This window comes from Vombatus ursinus, unplaced genomic scaffold, assembly GCF_900497805.2.
Source record: "Vombatus ursinus unplaced genomic scaffold, bare-nosed wombat genome assembly UNPS02014847.1, whole genome shotgun sequence".
Lineage (NCBI taxonomy): Eukaryota > Metazoa > Chordata > Mammalia > Diprotodontia > Vombatidae > Vombatus > Vombatus ursinus.
In genome coordinates this window covers 856,834-874,665 of record NW_020954625.1, presented here as the reverse complement: position 1 = coordinate 874,665, position 17,832 = coordinate 856,834, and the positions used below count along the sequence as shown (strand labels likewise).

Below are 17,832 nucleotides of genomic sequence, written 5' to 3'. Positions count from 1 at the left end.
TATACTACCTGAAATAATAAGTGTTTTTTCTTCAAATTTGTCAGTTACACAGTTAGGAAAAGTGATACAGCCAAGTCTCGTGTCTCTGACATCTTTTGTAATGATTCCATGGGGTCTGTCTGTTCACTGGGCTGGCAAGCCTCAAGCTTTGAAACTGGCAGTCAATTTCCTGACTTGGAACATCATGCTTTCAAAAGGAATAAAAGTCACTTATCTTTCAAATACCAGTGCAATTTTATTTTCAGAATGACTTGAAAATACAGGTGAAAAAATCATTTAAAGTAATGCCCCTCTGTGGTCCCCATCTAGACAGTCTACTTAATCAACAGAAGAATGTAGAAAAATAAAATTGTGATAGAACTCACATTGCTAAGTACTAATCATTCTTAAGAAAACACAAAGTGGCGAGGGTGGGGGAGCAGGAACCTTGATTCAGTTTAAATGTAAAACTCCATTTGTGCACAGGGAGAAAGAAGTTCACCAAATTGCTCTGGCCTGTGCCACAATGTTATTGGCCAGGCATTGTTTTTTCCCTTAAGTCCCGCATACGCTGTCAGCACTTTTGGTCATTGGGAAAAGGAACCGTTAACATTGTACAAATGAGACTTAGCTCTAGGTCTTAGCCCAGCAACTATTATCTAGTCCCTGGACCTGCCTGCATGTCTACATTGCCTCACAGATAGGTCAGACCTCCACAAATGGCAGTTATCTACTGTAGCTGAGAGCACTGTAGCTCAATCAGGTCTGTTTCAATAGGATTATCTTGGGTTTGGCATTTTTAAATTTACTACAGGTTTGGAAGGGAAACCCATTTCCCGTTTTACTGTCAACAGCCACACCTCAGTTGTCTGTACTTGTCCACTGGAACAAACCTTTTCAGGCTGGCTGGCTGGCTGACTTACCTCACTTATAATGGAATTCAGTGCAATTTGATGGGTAGGTCAAGGTTAGAGAGATGTGTTGGGTTGGTAGTAAAGCTGAGAGACCCGTTAATGGCCAGCTACAATGTTGTCAGAGAACAGAAGCCCTCCGAAGACATGGCGGGACCACCAGCCTGGTATCCACCATCCAGGAACAAAGCAGAACAGAAAGAAATGCCCTCGTGCAAGTATAAAAGCAAACTTCCTCAGTCATCACTCTTTTTTAAAAAGTTCAGTTTTATAGGACAGGTGAGTAAAGAAGTGGCGAACATCAACATATTGAACATAGTACTACTGACAGACAGAATTTACAAATTGTTCCTGAAGCCACTCAGATATGCAAATAGCTCAACTTGCTACTATTTTACTATAGACATCCCAGCATCTGAGGGTCATATTTGTGGCTGGGAATGTAGAGAAGGATTCTCTACAGTGAAGCTCTTTGGCTTGGTCGGTGTTATACAGGGGGCCAACAGGGAAAAAGCAATGTCAGGTAGGCAACAGGCAAGTAAGGGGACTGCGGCCAAACTGTATTTTCAGTATCACCTCCAGACAGGTGGTTTGGTTGGGTTTTTTCTCATACCAACAAATGTTTTGGAAGGGTGAGTAGTAATAGAAGAATCTAATCCAAAACTGCCTGGTAACTCCTCCAGGTGAGGAGAGTGACCTCAGCCCACACCAGAGGGTGGGCCAGGTGCTGCGGGCTGCCCTTCCCATCTCAGTGTGGTGAAGCAGGTGCCTCTTGGGCCTAGGTGCTCTCTTCCTTCCCCAGAAAAAGCAGTGGGGGAGAGCCCAGAGATGACGGCATCACTCACTGCTGTGGGCGCAGGCTGGGGCGCTCGCAGTCACCCACAGCTGCCTGACTGCCCCAGGGCTCCAGTTTTGATACCTGAGAACCACAACTTTCAGTCAGGGGCTTCCCAAAGCTACAACCTGGAAGTGTAAATGAAAAGATTCCATATGCAGACTAGATGTGATTTACACTTAAAAACATTTAAATATAAATTAAGCTGTAACTTAAGATACAACCAACAAAGGGGACACTCAGCAATTCCTTGTGCTGAACTCACACATACATACACATACACACACACATACACACACACACATACACACACACAGGACAGCCCAGACACAAGGCCATTAAAGCGATGCCATTTTCATTGTGCCAACTTTACATTCATCAGTTTGCTAGTCCGCACACACCACGCCACGTCACGCTGTCTGGCACTGCACTCCTGCTTTGGGGCCCTCGTCATCCTCTTCATACGCTTCTGTGCTGTGGCGCCAGTTTTGTTCGTTGGGGTTAAATTCCTCGAGTTCTACCTGATCCATGTCATCTGTGATTCTTGTTTTTTGTCGCGGCGGAAGTAAAGCTTCTAACTGAGGCAATTTATCTTGAGTAAGCCAGTGTTTTTCAGGAAAGATAACCTGTGTTGAGGGGAAAAGCACACATAAAGGGAAGGGGAAAGGTGTCACTGGAAGACATTTTTCACATAGTAAGAGGAAACAAACTTACCAAGAACTGTATGATGAGAGAGCCTTTCTCTAGTGATGATTTGTAGATGGGCATGCCTTCATTACGTACACATTTCAAGTCACCATGCTTTATCACTTCACCTGCCCGTAAGAGAGGTTGGTTTTATTAGGCACTAAGAATGAATAGTCTCTAGTTCTGTGGTGCATCTGAATGCAACCTACATAATAATAAAGTGTCAGTGCGATGTTAAGCTGGGGGGGGAGGTGTCAAAGCCTTGGAAAAGTACTATTGAGTATATATAATATGTAAAGTGGTCCAGTGGGAAATTTAGACACAAGAATTTCTGCTCCCCACACCTCTTTCGCCAGTATTCAAAGACAAAGCTTTATGAACTTGTGGCTAACGCAGGCTATGCTGCCTGTGAGAGGGGCAGTGAGGTCGAGAACAGCGTCTGTCATCCGAAAAGGGCTGGACACAGAGGCAGCTGGGAGAGCAACACGCATATCATACGTACAGTTAATGAACAACCTTAAAAGATGCTCCCAGCAACATCAGAACAGATTTCTAAACCCTTTCCTTACAGCCACACACCTCAAAGACATAGTTTTTGTGAGCATTTTTCCCTTTGCATCCACCTTCCAACATTTAACGGCATATTTCATCACGTACACTGGGGAAGAGGTTGGAGGATACAGTATTACGCCCCTGAATTCAACCCGAGGATAACAGTGGTGGTCACTAACCATTATCACAAGCATATAAGAGGGGAAAAAAACGGGAGGCTACTACCAAAGTAATGAAGGAAGAAAGAGAGAGGATCAGTCTCCTTGTCTGAGAAGCAAAGGTGATTATGCTGTAAATATTACTATCACACACGCCAGCAGTGAGGCCTCATGTGGATGGATAAAAGTCAGTCTAAAAACACTTTGGATACAAAGTCTCATCTCCTAGCAGTCTGATACCATGTCAGAGTTGGAGCCCCTGTTGGGGACTAGGATGTTTTCTACCTCTCATTCAGGGTGGGAGAGTCTTTGACAACATCCCCAGCATCAAGGGGCCACCTGGTGTTTGTCACGAGGGTCTACTAGCTCCTAAGTAGTAGGAAGTTCTTCCTTCTAGGGCTGAAATCTGCCCTGTCTGTAACTATATACTACAACTAGAGGCTTGCCAAGAAGGTCTAGAGCACTCTTAGTTTGAGCGAAATAAGATTTTTTAAAATTATCCACAAGTACAGGACAAGAGAGACCTGACTTGACAGTATTTACGTGGAAGAAAAGCTATAAGTTTTAGCTGATCTCAAGCTTGAGCCGATTCCTGGTTTTTTTGGGGGGGGAAGTGTGGGTGGGTGTGTTAAAGCTAATGTACTTTTTTTTTTTTTTTTTTTTTTTTTTTTTTTGGCGAGGCAATGGGGTTAAGTGACTTGCCCAGGGTCACACAGCTAGTACGTGTTATGTGTCTGAGGCGAAATTTGAACTCAGGTCCTCCTGAATCCAGGGCCGGTGCTCTATCACCTAGTTGCCCCTAATGTACTTTTTAAAAGGCTGTGATAAAGAAGCACAGTAGTCAGGCCACTGGTTCTGCCTTCTAGAGCAGAGGCCAGCTAACTCTGGCCTGACGACCAAATGTTGCCTCTGCCTGTTTCTGTCCAGCAGCCACTGAGCTAAGAAAGTTTTGTTTTGTTGCTTTGTTTTCTTTTAAAGCATTAAGGGCACAGTTGACTCAAGCTTAAAGCCCACTTAAACCTCTAGCTATTTCTTCCACGTAAATAAACATTGTCAAGTCCGTCCGCTGTGGGTGTGGGCTCCCCCACCCAATCATTTCCTTGTGCAAATAATTTTTTAAATCTTTGGAATTTACTTACAAAACTATTTTACATCAAAAATTGTACTTTAAAAAAAACTCCAAGTCCATCAAGAAACTAATGCCCACACAAAATGAGGAATAAAACTAAGAGTTATCACAGAGACAACATGGTTTCCTGTAGAGTACAGCTGTGCATCATAAAGAACAAGGAGGATCACAGAAATACTGCCTGGACTGTTGCTATCAGAATCCCTATGGTATGCTGCCAGGAAGTGATTCCTAACTTAAAGACTTGTGCTGGAATGATGATAAACTATAGAAACCTATTCTAGAAACAGAACCAGGTATTCTTGCTGTTAAGTAAGAATACAAAAACGTAGGAGGATAAGATGAATTTTTGCCCTCGCCCGGTTTTGTTTCCCAACCCTGAAATCCCTCCCAAGTTGTCATTTTTCTGTGACAACCCAGTTGTCACAGAACAACCCAGTTCTGGGTCCTCTTTTAATATAATTTGATGACTTGTGTACATTTGGACCTCTTGATATGTATTGTTTTTTACCATAATAATGAAGAGGAGAACTGAGCATGAGCATAAATGTGGGAGAAAGGAGCAGAGATATATGCTGCCCTCAGGGAACACAAGATTTCCACACAGGTGGATTTTCAAACTGTAACAGCAGCTTATTTCTCCATATATTAAAACCTAATTTTCAACATTTCTGATGGAAATCTTTTAAATGGTCATTTTTCTTCTACTTTAAACTTTTCTACTTTAAGTAACAATAAACAACCCTTTTCTTTATCACTTGAGATCCCACTGAGAAACAAATTGCTTCTATACTATAATACAGTAATACTCTTAGGCTTCATTAAACCATATTCAGCTATGCATAGACCAGGCAGCCCATGAAAAATGTATTTTTCTTGGCCCTATGTTGTGCAGGCCTGTTTTACATCCTCTGCATTTTTCGCAGGCCGCCCAAAATCCTTTGGCGGGCCATATGTTATGCAGGCCTGGTGTAGACTAACACCAGGATTACTGTGGGGTTTGAGTTCTTTTATCTGTTTAGCTTTTCCATCTCTTTTTGGTGGCAGCTGTTAACTTCTTGCTGGTATGGTGATTACTTCTAGCAACTCGCCTCTCTTCCCCCTTTTCTGATTTGCTCTGAACTTAAGAACCAGACAACTGGTCTTGTCAGAAGTATGTCTAAAATAAAGTGAAGCAGATGGAAATGTGGAGACCTGAGGGGTTAGGAACAACATAACAACTGGCTACTGAATTCAGGCTTTTAAAAAGTCTTGGTTCTTTACTGTGTCAGTCTGGGAAGCTGATTTTCTAGATGGGTACATCTCAGCATAAATAAGTATTACTGTAGAAGAAAAGGAGAGAGATGTGAGGGACTGGAGAAATATAATAAAGGGATGGGAGAGGAAAAGGAGGAAGATGAGAGAATTCTACTAAGCAGAGCTTTCTCTGCCTTCACGGGCTTCCTGCGTTTCCATCTCTCTCCCTCCACCCTGATAAGCCAGCAGCAATGGTCTTGCTAAGTTCTCAGCACTGCTGCTGGGCCTGCAAGTGTGTGAGCCTCTTGGATCCATCCTTGGTTCCCTGCCCCCCTCTCTTTCTGAGGTGGCAACTGTGCCCCTGAAACAGGTCCCCATAGTAGCAGGGACCACGTGGCACACGTGCTTCTTTAAGGAGTGGCTCAGACCCTCCCCTACACGTACACTGTACTCCGCCCCACCCCACTTCATGCATGGTTCTCATGTTGTTTTTAAGGGGAGAAAATATTTAGAAATATATATTTCATATGATCATTTCAAGCATGGCTGGTAGAAAGGAAGAAAGAGGTATGGTGGGTGGGGGACACCAGATGAGTAGACACTAAAGAAGAGATGAGAAACAAGATATGGAAGACAGGATCCTTGGACGGGCCAGTCAGTTCTGAAGTGTTTATTCATGACTCCATTCGTCCCTCCATCCCTCTTCACTGTCAGCTCTGGGCCACAGGGCGTCATCATTCAGTCTGGGCTTTGACCAGCCCGTTAGCTATTTCACTCTTATTTCTCCTTAAACCTATGAAGACTGATCTGAGCGGTGTAGACTCATCATCTAACTGAGGGAGAAGTCATCGTGACCAGGGCAATAACATGGAGAAAACCTGTTAAAAAACGGTTCTCGTGAACCTTTTGTTCGAACCCTTCCCAGACTTCCCATCTGGATATTCTCTCTGATTCTAAGCACTGTAACCCATTTACATCTGAGGAGTCGACTTCATCAGGGTCCTCCACAGTGTTTGGGAAAAACTGCAACAAGCTAGTGAGTAATTGTCAGCGGGGGTTGGACTCAGTTCTCTCTGACTACAAATTCAGCACTATCTGCTCTTCTGATGTGATGAAAGCTCACATTTTCATCTCAGGTTTTATGTATTTCGGTAGATTTGTGGCCTGATTCATGTGGCTACTCTCTCCAACAGTGCAGAGTAGACCCCATTCATGTCTTCTTCTCACACCCCCCCCCCCCACCATGTGATTCTTGTCCATGTGCTTCCACAAACACTTCATAGACAAACCTAACACATTGGAGACCTCTGAATGTTCTGTGGGTCCCAGGACAACCCTCCCTCTGTTCTCCCTTAGTCTCTCTGCTTGGCTACACTACAATTGCCACTGTTCTTTCAGAAGCCACTTCAGGATAAACTAAAAATGTGCAATCATCAGCCAAATATCTCGTTAGAAAAAGTGTGTGTGTGTGTGTGTGAGTGAGAGAGAGACTGAGATGTCTGTTTTTGCTTTACCACCCAGGGCCCAGAGGAGAGCGTGTGGATACATTAATCTTTTTGTTTTTCTCCTTAATAGTATTTTTTTCTGTAGTTACATGTAAAGATAGTTTTCAACATTCTTTTTTGTAAAATTTAGAGTTTGGCTGGAGTAGTCTACACCATTGCTATTGGAAAAAATAAAAGCATGGCCTAATGTCAATAGTGTTATCTTCCTATAACAAAGGACAGAAGAGGGGGCGTGGGGAGGCAATATGAGAATTAGAGGCAAAGTGAATTCACCGAGCGTGACTGAAGGTGACTCTCGGTGAGTGACAGGAGCAAAGAAATCCCACAGAACTTTTACAGGCAAACATACAGAATGATATGTAACAGACCTACCCCAAAGCTCACCTGCCTTAGAAGTTATAACAAGAGTTCGATTATCCAGTGTCTTTATCGTCTTTTTGAAGCCACACAAAGCTTCAGTGAGTTGAATCTTCATTTTCATGATCAAATCATGGCCTCTTCTCTGAAAGACACCATGATCCTTCTGATCGAGCACAATGATGACATCACCAGGCTCCAGCTCAGGCTCCTGATCTCCTTCTCCATGAAACATGATCTTCTGTCCATCTTTCATACCTAGGAAACATCATCCCTTATTGATTGACCGTTTTCTTAAATACAGCCCTTATTTGTAAGCCTTTTTTTCAAGGGGGGGGGGGGGGGGATAAGCATTTGTATAGCACCTACTGTTATGTGCTGGGCACTGTGCTGAGCCCTTTACAGATATCTCATTTCATCTTCACAACAACCCTTGAGAGAGGTAGGTGATATTATTATTATCCCCATTTTACAGTTGAGGAAGCTGAGGCAGACACAAGTTAAGTGACTTGCTCAGGGTCACACAGCTACTGCGTGTCTGAGGCTAGATTTGAACTCGGGTCTTGCTGATTCCAGGCTCCAAGCTCTATCCACTGAGCCACCACCTGCCTCCAAGGCCTTTACAGGCATCTCTTTAACATGACCTCTGTAGGAGGGGGCTGGGATTATCACCACCTTTTTACAGATGGGAAGATAGGAAAGGAGAGGTCAAATGTTATATCATAAGTCATGGTCATGCCACCATGTCAGTAGCAGTCTGGAATGGGACTAATGTTTCTATATGCCATTTGGATTTGTTTGTAGAGTTCACTCCTAATTCTTATTTTGTGATATATGTAGGTGTAGCTGACACTGTTAAACCCTAGCAAAGTAATACTGATATGCAGACACAGAAATAATGTAACTTGAAATTTAAAAGAATTAAGAATAGCACTGTACTTTTTGATATTGTTTGTTGTTATTGTTTTTGCAAGGCAATTGGGGTTGAGTGACTTGCCCAGGGTCACACAGCTAGTGTTTATCATGTGTCTGAGTCCAGATTTGAACTCAGGTCCTCCTGACTCCAAGGCCAGTGCTCTATCCATTGTGCCATCTAGCTACCCTGATACTGGGTTTTATACTTTCTTCGGTAGTTAGATGGGGGATTGTTTGCTGTTTATAGAAGGTATCCTTATATTGATTGGGCAATTTTTTTTTTAAAGGAGTTAAATTTGAAAGAGGGCTGTGATGTTGTCTGGTAGGCATCAAGAACAGCATTGAGCCTGATTCCTATGCTGGGACAACTGGATGGAGCAGAAAGGGAATATTATGATAAAATTTGATTTCAGTCAAAAGGCCACACTTAAGGATCTAGAAGGCCACATGTGGCCTCAGAGCCACAGGTTCCCTACCCCTGGGCTAAGCTTTTGAAAGATGGCGGGTCATAGTATCAAAAAAGGGGAGAAGAGAAAAATCCCAGAAAAGAAAGACTGCAGTTATCCACAAAGAAATCCTTGTGTTCGTAAGAGTTAGAGGCAAGAAGCATTAAGGAAAACATGACAAAATCGATGGCAGATTTTATTTCTCCATCTATTATGCTTAACTGAATTAGGACAGAACCTTGTACAAGGACAAGTGTTTGAGTCCTCAGAGCTCTCTTGGATGACTGGATGTTCATTGGGAAAAGCAGGTCGGGGGTGGGGGTGGGAGGCTGACGTTAGCCCTGGGGCCTCACCTTTTTCTATGTGAACTTCTATAATTTTTTTCTCTCTTACAACTTTACAGCCATTACAGTTCTCACACCGGTCCTTGGGGTTAATTCGTTCACCTTGGCCTTTACATTCAAGACATACTGTTTGAATCTGCTGGACCATTCCTGGCCCAATCTGCTGGATATGAATTTGCATTCCTCTCCCTTTGCAGATGGGGCATTTTTCAACGGATCCCTTTTTCCCACCAATTCCTAGGGAAGCAAAACAAAAATGATATCTATGATCTCCTCAGAGTTAATCAGAGCAAAAAAATCTAAAAGCTATGATAGTGGCCACATGTTTATATTTTGATTGTTCCTTTGAAAATGTTATGTACAGAGTGAAAACCTTGAATGAAATATTTTCTGAAGTATACTAAAGACCACCTTAAAATTAGTAGTTTTTCGTTGTTCAGTCATGTCCATCTCTTCGTGACTCTTTTCTGGGGGGTTTTCTTGGCAGAAGCAGTGAAGTGGTTTGCCATTTCCTTCTCCAGCTCATTTTACAGATGAGGAAACTGAGGCCAACAGGGTTAAATGATTTGCCCAGGGTCACACAGCTAGCAAGTCTGCGACCAGATTTGAACTCTGGAAGATGAGTTTTCCTGACTCCAGGCCCAGCACTCAATCCACCAGTTACAAAAGGGTTTTGTTGCCCTTTTTTTTTTTAAACACTGAGAGAAATTTTTAAAAATGTGTATTAATAAATTCATAGACTTTGAATGGCATAAAATTTCAGTTTTCTCTGGCAGGTAGTAAATTTATACTTTGTAAGAAAGCAAACTATGTGTATGTAATAATGAAGAATTGGGGGGGCAGTGAGAGTGTGTGTTATATTTCACTTTATTAGTTTAAAAGATATGTACATTTCACTCTAAAGTCTGGGAAGTATTCCTCCTGCCCCCCCCCCCCCCAATTCATTACCTTCACATTTTTCGCAAATTACATTTTTCTGGAGTGCCAGTTTCCTTGTTACTCCATTATATATGTCTTCAAGCGATACAGACAACTGATGCACGACATTCTTGCCTTCCGAGAAAAAGTACACCAACGTAAGGACAAATGCATTAGGAAACCTCATCAGTTCAGGCTTAATACGAGTCACCCTAAAACAGGACAGCGTTTCTGTCTTATCTAGTGTTTCTCTCTGGTCAGCAGGGGAATAAGCTCAGAGAGTTTTTCCGCCTCTATATTTCTGTGAATTAGGCTCTTCTTGTCACTTACAAGTCACCTCTTTAATCTGAGAGTTCTGCATCTTAGTTTTAGCTAAAAATTAAACTACTTCCCAAGCTAATTTTCTTAGAGCAAATCTGAGTGAGGCAGAAAGGTCATCCTGTACTCAATATAAAGTAAAACAACATAAGCAAAAAGATTGTTTAAATAATAAGCCCACTAATTCCTGATAAACACTTAGTTGAAGCTTATTTCAGGAAGGTAAAAACCAGACTTCCAACCAAAAAAAAACAAAACACCAAAACAAACACCAGACTTCCTAAATCACTAAAAAAGATTTTTTTAAAGCAGTGAAATAAATATATAAGCTAAGTCTTAATGGATCTATCTTCTATCCTTGAGTCCTCAATCACATTATTATAAATTTTTAAAAACTTGATAGTTTTGTAGGAAGCAAAGAAATATAATAGGTTAGAGGAAGTGTATGTAACCCTAACCATTGTTTGGGATGGAATGCATTAAGATAATTCTCATTAAAATGGTACATTTTAAGTTTTAGTATTCTTTGTCTTTTGGGATCTGATAATCTAGGTCCTTCTAATTTGGGTTAGTAAATCAGTGAAAATAAGTACATTTATAAATGCCTAACTTACTGAAGATTGGATATTTAGGCTACATTGAGAAAAAGTAAGTTAAAAGGGTTTCTAAGCAGTTAAAAAAATTAAGCCTCCCCCCTTTTCAAAGGGCCCCATTTATTTTTAATTTACAAACAATTCTAATAAGTTGGTAATTTGTTTTTCCTAGCTGTATATCAGATTATAAGCAGATTAATTGAAGGGTAGAAGAGAGATAAAGGGGAGTGGGGTAAAGGTGGGGGAGGGTAAGGTAACTGAGAAATTCCAGAGAGAACATTCAGAAACAAATTACTCTGAAAAGCATTAAATCTGGGGCCATTCATACCCCTAACATCATACCTCCATGGCTGCTGAAGGCACATTGCTGAGTTACCCCACCATATAATAATCCAAGTTCACAAAATGCCTCACCTCCGAGGGAGAAGCTTCAGAATATTCACCTTGTGGAACACCTCATTCCCCAATAAAGTATCAATGAAGCTTTATTTTCTACTTTGAACACAAAGCTGGCAGATCTCAGCAACCAGGAAAGTTGACTCAATCAAGGAGCATTTATTTAAACAACAGTTAGGTGCCAGGTACTGTGCTAAACAACTGATTTTGTTGGTATATGGGCATGGCCTTTAAAAAAACCCAAAAAACCCAAACTTGTCTTGTGGAGGGGGAGGGGAAAAGGACTATTTGGTTTCTAAGCAATTCTTTGTAACAGAGGTTTGTAACCGTTTTGGGGGAATGTCATGGGCACTCTGACACTTTGGCAGGCTGGTGAAAACCTACGGACTTCTTTTCTCAGAATAATGTTTATTGCCTACATTCAGAACTGAAGGAAATGTTAAATCTCACTTATTAGTGAAAATAAAATTATATTTTTTTCCTATCCAAATTCACCACCCCCCAATCTATTCCTGTACTCCCAGAACCCCTGTTCTATAAGGAATATTTTACCTTTAAATTAGTAAACTGAAGAATACCTAGTAACCATGAACTTACAAAAGCTCAGTATTACCTATATTCATATAATTCAGAAGATAGTAGGGTTAGACTATATATATATCTATATAGTAGAAGTATATAAAAGTTCAGTCGTTTTAATCTTCTAGTTTATTGTGAACTTAAAGAGTGGCATAGGAGAGGGCCCTTGTGTGTAAGATTCTGGCACATTTAAGACTTTAACCTTTAAACCCCTCACCCCACCCCCACCCCCAACCATTTACCTCTTCTCTCTCTAGTCATCCGGCCTCCACCGCCAAAGAACATGTCAAAAATGTCCATGGGTGAGGAGAAGTTGCCGCTCGTTGTGCCTCCTTCTTTAATAGCCTGCTCCCCGCCCTGGTCATAAATTTCCCTTTTCTTTACATCTGAAAGTACTTCATAAGCCTGGGAGATGAGTTTAAACTTGAAAACAAAAACAATAACAAAACCAGAGACTTGAGTAGAACAGCTTTAATAAGCAGAGCTATCATCTGAGTAAGAGCAATTTCTCTGCTGGGTGCTGTTCCAATAACGGTAGCTTGTTGATGACTGGAAAGGTTACAACAAAGGGCTTCTCTTGGTAATTGATAGCTAAGGCTGTCCAGGAGGACTACTTTTTACCAACTTTTACAGATGAGGAGAAAAGTAGGCTTCCTTGGAGGGGCCCAATCGGTGACTGTGCATGGCTGTGCTGCCAGCCAATGTCAGAATCAGGATTTGATTCTTGGGGCTCATGTTCCAGGTACCATGTGGGGGCACCCTGTTTGCCTTTTCCTCCTCACTCTCTGGTGGCTCATATGGCCAAGACAGTTCACCTCCATGACTGTCCTGTTCTTCCTACGTACATAACGTGCAGGTTACTTGAATTATGACTTCACATGCTTTCTTTGAGGCTCAAGGAACCCTTGTTAAATCTTAAAGCCTACATTTATAGTGCATATTGTGATCAGAGCTGAAATGTTTTTGTGCATTTATTTGTATGTTATTTCTTTGAGGAAGTAGTTATTATCAGCCTCCTTTTGCAGACAGGGAAACACACAGCACCTTAAGTAACACAAAGGGAATTAGGACTTTGGAACTGAAACCCAGGTCAAGCTGCCCTCAGAAACGGGCCAGTCTCAAACTCACAATGGCCAAGTCCATCGTAAAAATCACAATGAGAAACATTAACTGACCACCGATGAGGATGAGGCTGATGGCTCAGAGAGTTTTAGTAGCTTAACTAGCCCTTTTTTCACTGTAGTAAGTCAAGTTAAGTGCTTTGATAAGTTTGCTCTTCAAACCACTGGTAATTTGTCATTTAAAGACAACAGTATAGAGAAGTTCAAACTTTTACATTTTTGTGTTTATTATGAACTTTAAAAACAAGCGCGAACACATTAAATATACAAGCAGATTTGTACATGAAACTAAACTTTTTACACATATTTTTAAAGTATCTTAAATTGAACACTAATAGCTTGTCTATAGCTGCTTCTAGCACTAGACAATCAGTTTGAATACTATGGCCAAAGAGACGAAGACAATGAAACTGGCCCCAGCGTCATCAGTACCTCCAAAGTTTGGTCCGTACTTCCATCTACAAATAACTTTAAGCCCCACCTAGTAACGGGTCTTTTTAGCTTATAAAAGTTAAACGTGACCCAAGCTGACTAGCTGCCTCACTGATACATGTTCTGATCCCCCCCAATTATGCTGCTGGCCCTAAGCTGGTGGAGTCTGTGTACAAAGAGCTTGACCACAAAGCCCAGCTTCCTAGTAATGCTGATGCTTAGCAACAACCCACAACAAGCCAGAATGAGAAGCCCCAAGCCTTCCTTGCACTTGGGGAGGGAGGGAAAGAGGTCTTACTGTCTTCATTGTACAGTCATCAATAAGAACAAAAAACCAAATTAGTAGTCCTGACAGAAGAAACCAAATTTGGTAGCCACATCAGGACTTTAAAGTTACACCTCACCATTTCCTCCCACAAGAACTCTGGGATTGAGTTTCTTAGAGAAACTATCCTCTCTCTGCACATGCCATCCAAGTTATGGGGCCTTGCTATTTTCCCTTGTGAAAACCCCCATCTCCTTTTTTTGCCTCATACTCATTAAACGTGCCAGTCCACTACTCACTTTTCCCTCCTTTTCTGACATGTGGGGTCTGGACTAGGATTTCTTCTGTAACATGGTGTAATGTTCTTGCCTGTTTCCTCCACTAAGATACAGCAGTGGGCGCCATTTGGTGCTTTCCACTTGAGAGTTTTTCCCATAGACTTAGAAAAGGGACATTGGATTTGGAGTCTGAGGACTTGAGTTCCAATTCCAGCTCTTACTTTATTTACTAACTGTGTCATGATCTTAGTTTAGGCAAGTTCACTTCATCATCTGTAAAAAATAAGGTTTGGCTGGCAAATCCCTTCCAACTCCAGCTGTGATTCTCTTCCCTAATCTTAGATAAGGACAAGCTGGAAAGGACAAGCTAGTCCCCTAACTCACTCCCCCCCCCAAATCAGAACCATATTTAAAACCAACTCAAGAAGACAACCTTGGGTAAATCAGGCCATGGGTAGGTTTGGGGTGGGGTGGGGTGTGTACAATATCTTATAGCTAGTTAAAATGGATCTCTAAACCTCTAGCCTACTGGCACACTTATTTCAACATTCAATTATGAAAATATTCTAGTACAGCCAAAGAATTATATATAAACATTGAAAATGTTAACATAAAATAACCTGCACAAATATTTCCTTAGCCAGCCGTACCCAGAATCCCATAAAGCAATGGTTGGCACTGCCCTCAAGAAGGAACTTGCTTTCCACCAGCAGGGATAAGTATGATTTAAAAGAGGTGGACCTCAATGACATCCTTCACAGTAAAGAGAATTAACTTAGTGAATGCATAAGGTTAAAGGGAAGGAACACATTCTCTTGGGGGGGGAGGAAGGGGTGCATGGCAGAGCTAAATGATAAAGATTTCTTCAAGAAAGAGGGGCTTATGACTGAAGATGAATTTATAGAGTATGAGGGGACTGGAGGGAGCAAATGGGTACAGGGAATGGCAGAAGTGAGACCACCTAGAATTCTATCCAAAACTTTGCCAAGCTAGAATAGACCAGCTGAATATTTGAAGAGGAATAATGGGAAAGGAGGTTGGAGCCAGCTTGCACAGATGATTTAAATGCTGGACAGGTTAAGGATTCTATATTTAATCTTGTTTGGCTGTGAGGTTTTTGATCTAGAGATTGATAAGGACTAAATTATGTGTTTCAAAAAAAGCAATCTAAGATGACCATTTTGGAAAATTACAACTCGGTTTGTTTATAAAGACTTTAAGAATCTTGAATCACATTTTCCAAGAACAAGAAATAAGATCATCCATGATGCCGACTGCATCTTTAGAGCTGACTAGCAAGCAGCACACGAGACCTTAAAATGACCTACGTAAGACAAGAGAAAATTAGTTGTCCCCTAAATATAGATGAGAACGAACATAAGTGGGCAAGAGACAAATGGCCTAACAGCAAGTATTTTAAACTTGTGACGATGGCCACCGTTCACATAAAGTACATGTAGCTAAATATAAATATTCGATCAGTGCCCAGGCAAATGCTCTGAAGCAGCTCCCACTCTGAAATGAATAAGGCAGACAGGTATTTTGATCCCACGTTTGTTTCCATAGGTACTAAACAGAAGCCCATGGTTAACTGTGGCTAGCTAGCCTGCTTCACAGTGTCCCCCTGGAGCCAGCTTCAGACCAAAGGAGAAGGAAGCCCACAGAGCTTACATGAAAATGACAAAGCATAAAGGACACACTTTATCTGATGCAGGGAGGGAGAATGACCATGGTGCCTTTCTCCAGAATTCAGTGTGTGATAGTCATCTTTTTGTTTTTGGTCAAGGGACAGTAACCATCAAAAGTATGAAATCTGGCACTTCCACAAAAAGTGTTCCTCTTGCTTGTTTGAGACTGGGTCTCTGGATCACCCAGGTTGGAAATGAAGGGGGCTCCTTCTCAGCCCGATCTAGAGACTGGCAGGAAACTTTTAACCCCGGCCAAGTGGCTCCCCTTCCCACCTCAAGCTCACCACGTTGGTGCTTGGTGAGAACACTCAGTTCTGGCTTTAGCCCTACTATATACATGTCACTGAGTCATTGAGTCCTGCAGATTCACTAGTCCCAGCATCCCCCTTGATTATTACAGGCTAACATCTGGCTCTATGGTTTCTAGTTCTCATTTTTACACCTGGCAAAATTTTCTCAGCTTAATTAACGGGGGAGAGTTGGATACTGACACGTACTTCATCTGTGACCATAGAGAAACTAAGTGAATTTGTCCTTTGTAAACATTACAGTATTGCATAAATGAGGTTATTGTTATACCTATCCATGTTCACTTTTGAGCTTTTCTTGACTACTCTATCCGTTTAAAGCTCTGTATATAAACATTTATAAAAAGTTGCACGGCTGCTTTTTTGATGACCATTCGGGCCGGTCCTCCTCCACTCATCCCCCTGACTTTGCCAAGGTGACAGCTTTGACCCCGACAGAGCCACCGCGGCTACTGTTCTCTCATGGAGGAAAAAAAAAAAAAAGATCGTTGGTCCGCCTGGTAATTCTGCACCCTGAGAAATGCTTGCTAGGGCTGACAGTTACCGGCTGTCCCGGGCCGGCCACGCTGAAGGTGCCCACAGACCACGATTAAACGCTGCCTGCTTTTGATAAAGTTCCTTCCCCCTTCTTCCTCTCGGCCCTCTGCGGCCGCCTGCGCCCTGTGCCCACAGCTCCAGCGGGGCTCCCGTTTCCTGGGGTCTCAATGATTAAAGATTCTTCCCCAGTCAACTTTCAACGCCCAGGGCCGGGGGGCGCGGGACGCCAGCGGCCGGCCGCATCCTCTCCATCCCTCTCCCTCATCCTCCTCCGCCCGGCCTGCGGCAGGACCCCGTGGGGGGGCGGACCGCACCCCCCCCCCCCCCGCCTCACCTTCTCGCCTTCGTCCGGGTTCTTGTCCGGGTGGTACTTGAGGGCCAGCTTCCGATAAGCCTTCTTGATCTCCTCGTGGGCGGCGCTGGGCTTCACCCCCAGGATATCATAATACTCGGTCTCCTTGACCATCTTCGCTCTGCGGGAGGGGGCGGTGGGTCAGGTGGGCGAAGGAGCCCCGAGGGGCCGGACGACCGAACGGACCGGCTGAGGAGGCGGCGGCTGCCCTCGGACCCCAAGTCGGTCCGGCCGCCCGGTCGCAGCCCCGGCTACCCGACTAGCTCCGGCGCCGGCCCGCAGCCGCAGGTCCCCGAGCTCCTGCCAGCGGCCGCGGCTCCCTGCCCGAGGACGCCCCCAGCTGTCGCGGTCGCCTCCCACCCGCCCCTGTCCCGTGCCAGTTGCACACACAACCCCGGGGCTCCTCCGCGGCCGCTTTTATGGTTGCCGGCGGAAGGTTCCTCGGCGCACCGGTGACGCCACAGTGGCCCTAGAACGTTCGCGGAGGTTCCCGCGGGCTGCGCTGGCGGAGGAGCTTCGGCAGAGATTGGGGGAGGGGGATTCCCCTCGGGGGGGGTGTCTCTTCCCCGCGGGCTACTCCTCCCGCTGAGGGCTTTCCCTTCCCCGGTGACCTCCCTGCCCTGGGCATTCCTTCCCCTTAGGGACCTGTTCCCCCTGAAGATCCCCTTCCCCCTTGGGGCTCCCGTTCCCCCGATGGGACCTTCGTTCCTCCTGGACACCCCCTCCCCACTTGGGGCTTCTTCCCCGGGGGATCCCTCCCCTGGGCACCGCTTCCCGCGGCACGGCGCACCACTCACTCGGGCTCGGGGGTTTCGGTCTGTTCCTCCGCCTCCCCCGAGGTCCAGTTCTGGCCGCCACCCCGGGCCATGTCGGAGGCCTCGGGCGGCTCGGCTGCGGTGTCGGCGATAGCGGTGAGCGGGCAGGGGCCCGGGGCCTCAGAGCGGCGGGGCTGGGGGCCACGGGGCGGCGGCGGGGCGGGAGGCGGTGGCTGCT

General features: G+C 44.0%; 2 protein-coding genes across 5 annotated transcripts in view; one reads left to right on the top strand and one right to left on the bottom strand.

The window, feature by feature from the left end:
- WDR61 (WD repeat domain 61) overlaps positions 1 to 9,594 on the top strand; it is a 33,664-nt gene extending 24,070 nt beyond the window's left edge. For 2 of the 4 annotated variants that reach the window (XM_027840737.1, XM_027840741.1), the window contains one exon: positions 9,114 to 9,207. The gene's annotated coding sequence lies outside the window, so the exon portion shown is untranslated. The other 2 variants (XM_027840740.1, XM_027840739.1) reach the window with 2 other exon arrangements.
- DNAJA4 (DnaJ heat shock protein family (Hsp40) member A4) lies at positions 214 to 17,742 on the bottom strand. The gene is made up of 8 exons (XM_027840736.1): positions 17,637 to 17,742; positions 16,822 to 16,960; positions 12,101 to 12,281; positions 10,003 to 10,107; positions 9,064 to 9,291; positions 7,377 to 7,607; positions 2,440 to 2,540; positions 214 to 2,351 (listed from the first exon to the last, which is right to left on the bottom strand). The coding sequence occupies exons 1-8, from the start codon at positions 17,705 to 17,707 to the stop codon at positions 2,136 to 2,138; spliced, it is 1,272 nt and encodes a 423-aa protein (XP_027696537.1). The 5' UTR covers positions 17,708 to 17,742; the 3' UTR covers positions 214 to 2,135.
- Between the last annotated feature and the right edge of the window lie 90 nt (positions 17,743 to 17,832).

Excerpts from the sequence above, each read along its gene's own strand:
- DNAJA4 (XM_027840736.1), bottom strand. The coding sequence starts at position 17,707 with ATGGCCCGGGGTGGCGGCCAGAACTGGACCTCGGGGGAGGCGGAGGAA. Across the intron at positions 10,108-12,100 it reads GATGACTAGAGAGAGAAGAG|GCAAGAATGTCGTGCATCAG; the intron begins GTAAATGGTTGG and ends TTTTCTCGGAAG. Across the intron at positions 2,352-2,439 it reads CTCTCATCATACAGTTCTTG|GTTATCTTTCCTGAAAAACA; the intron begins GTAAGTTTGTTT and ends CCCTCAACACAG.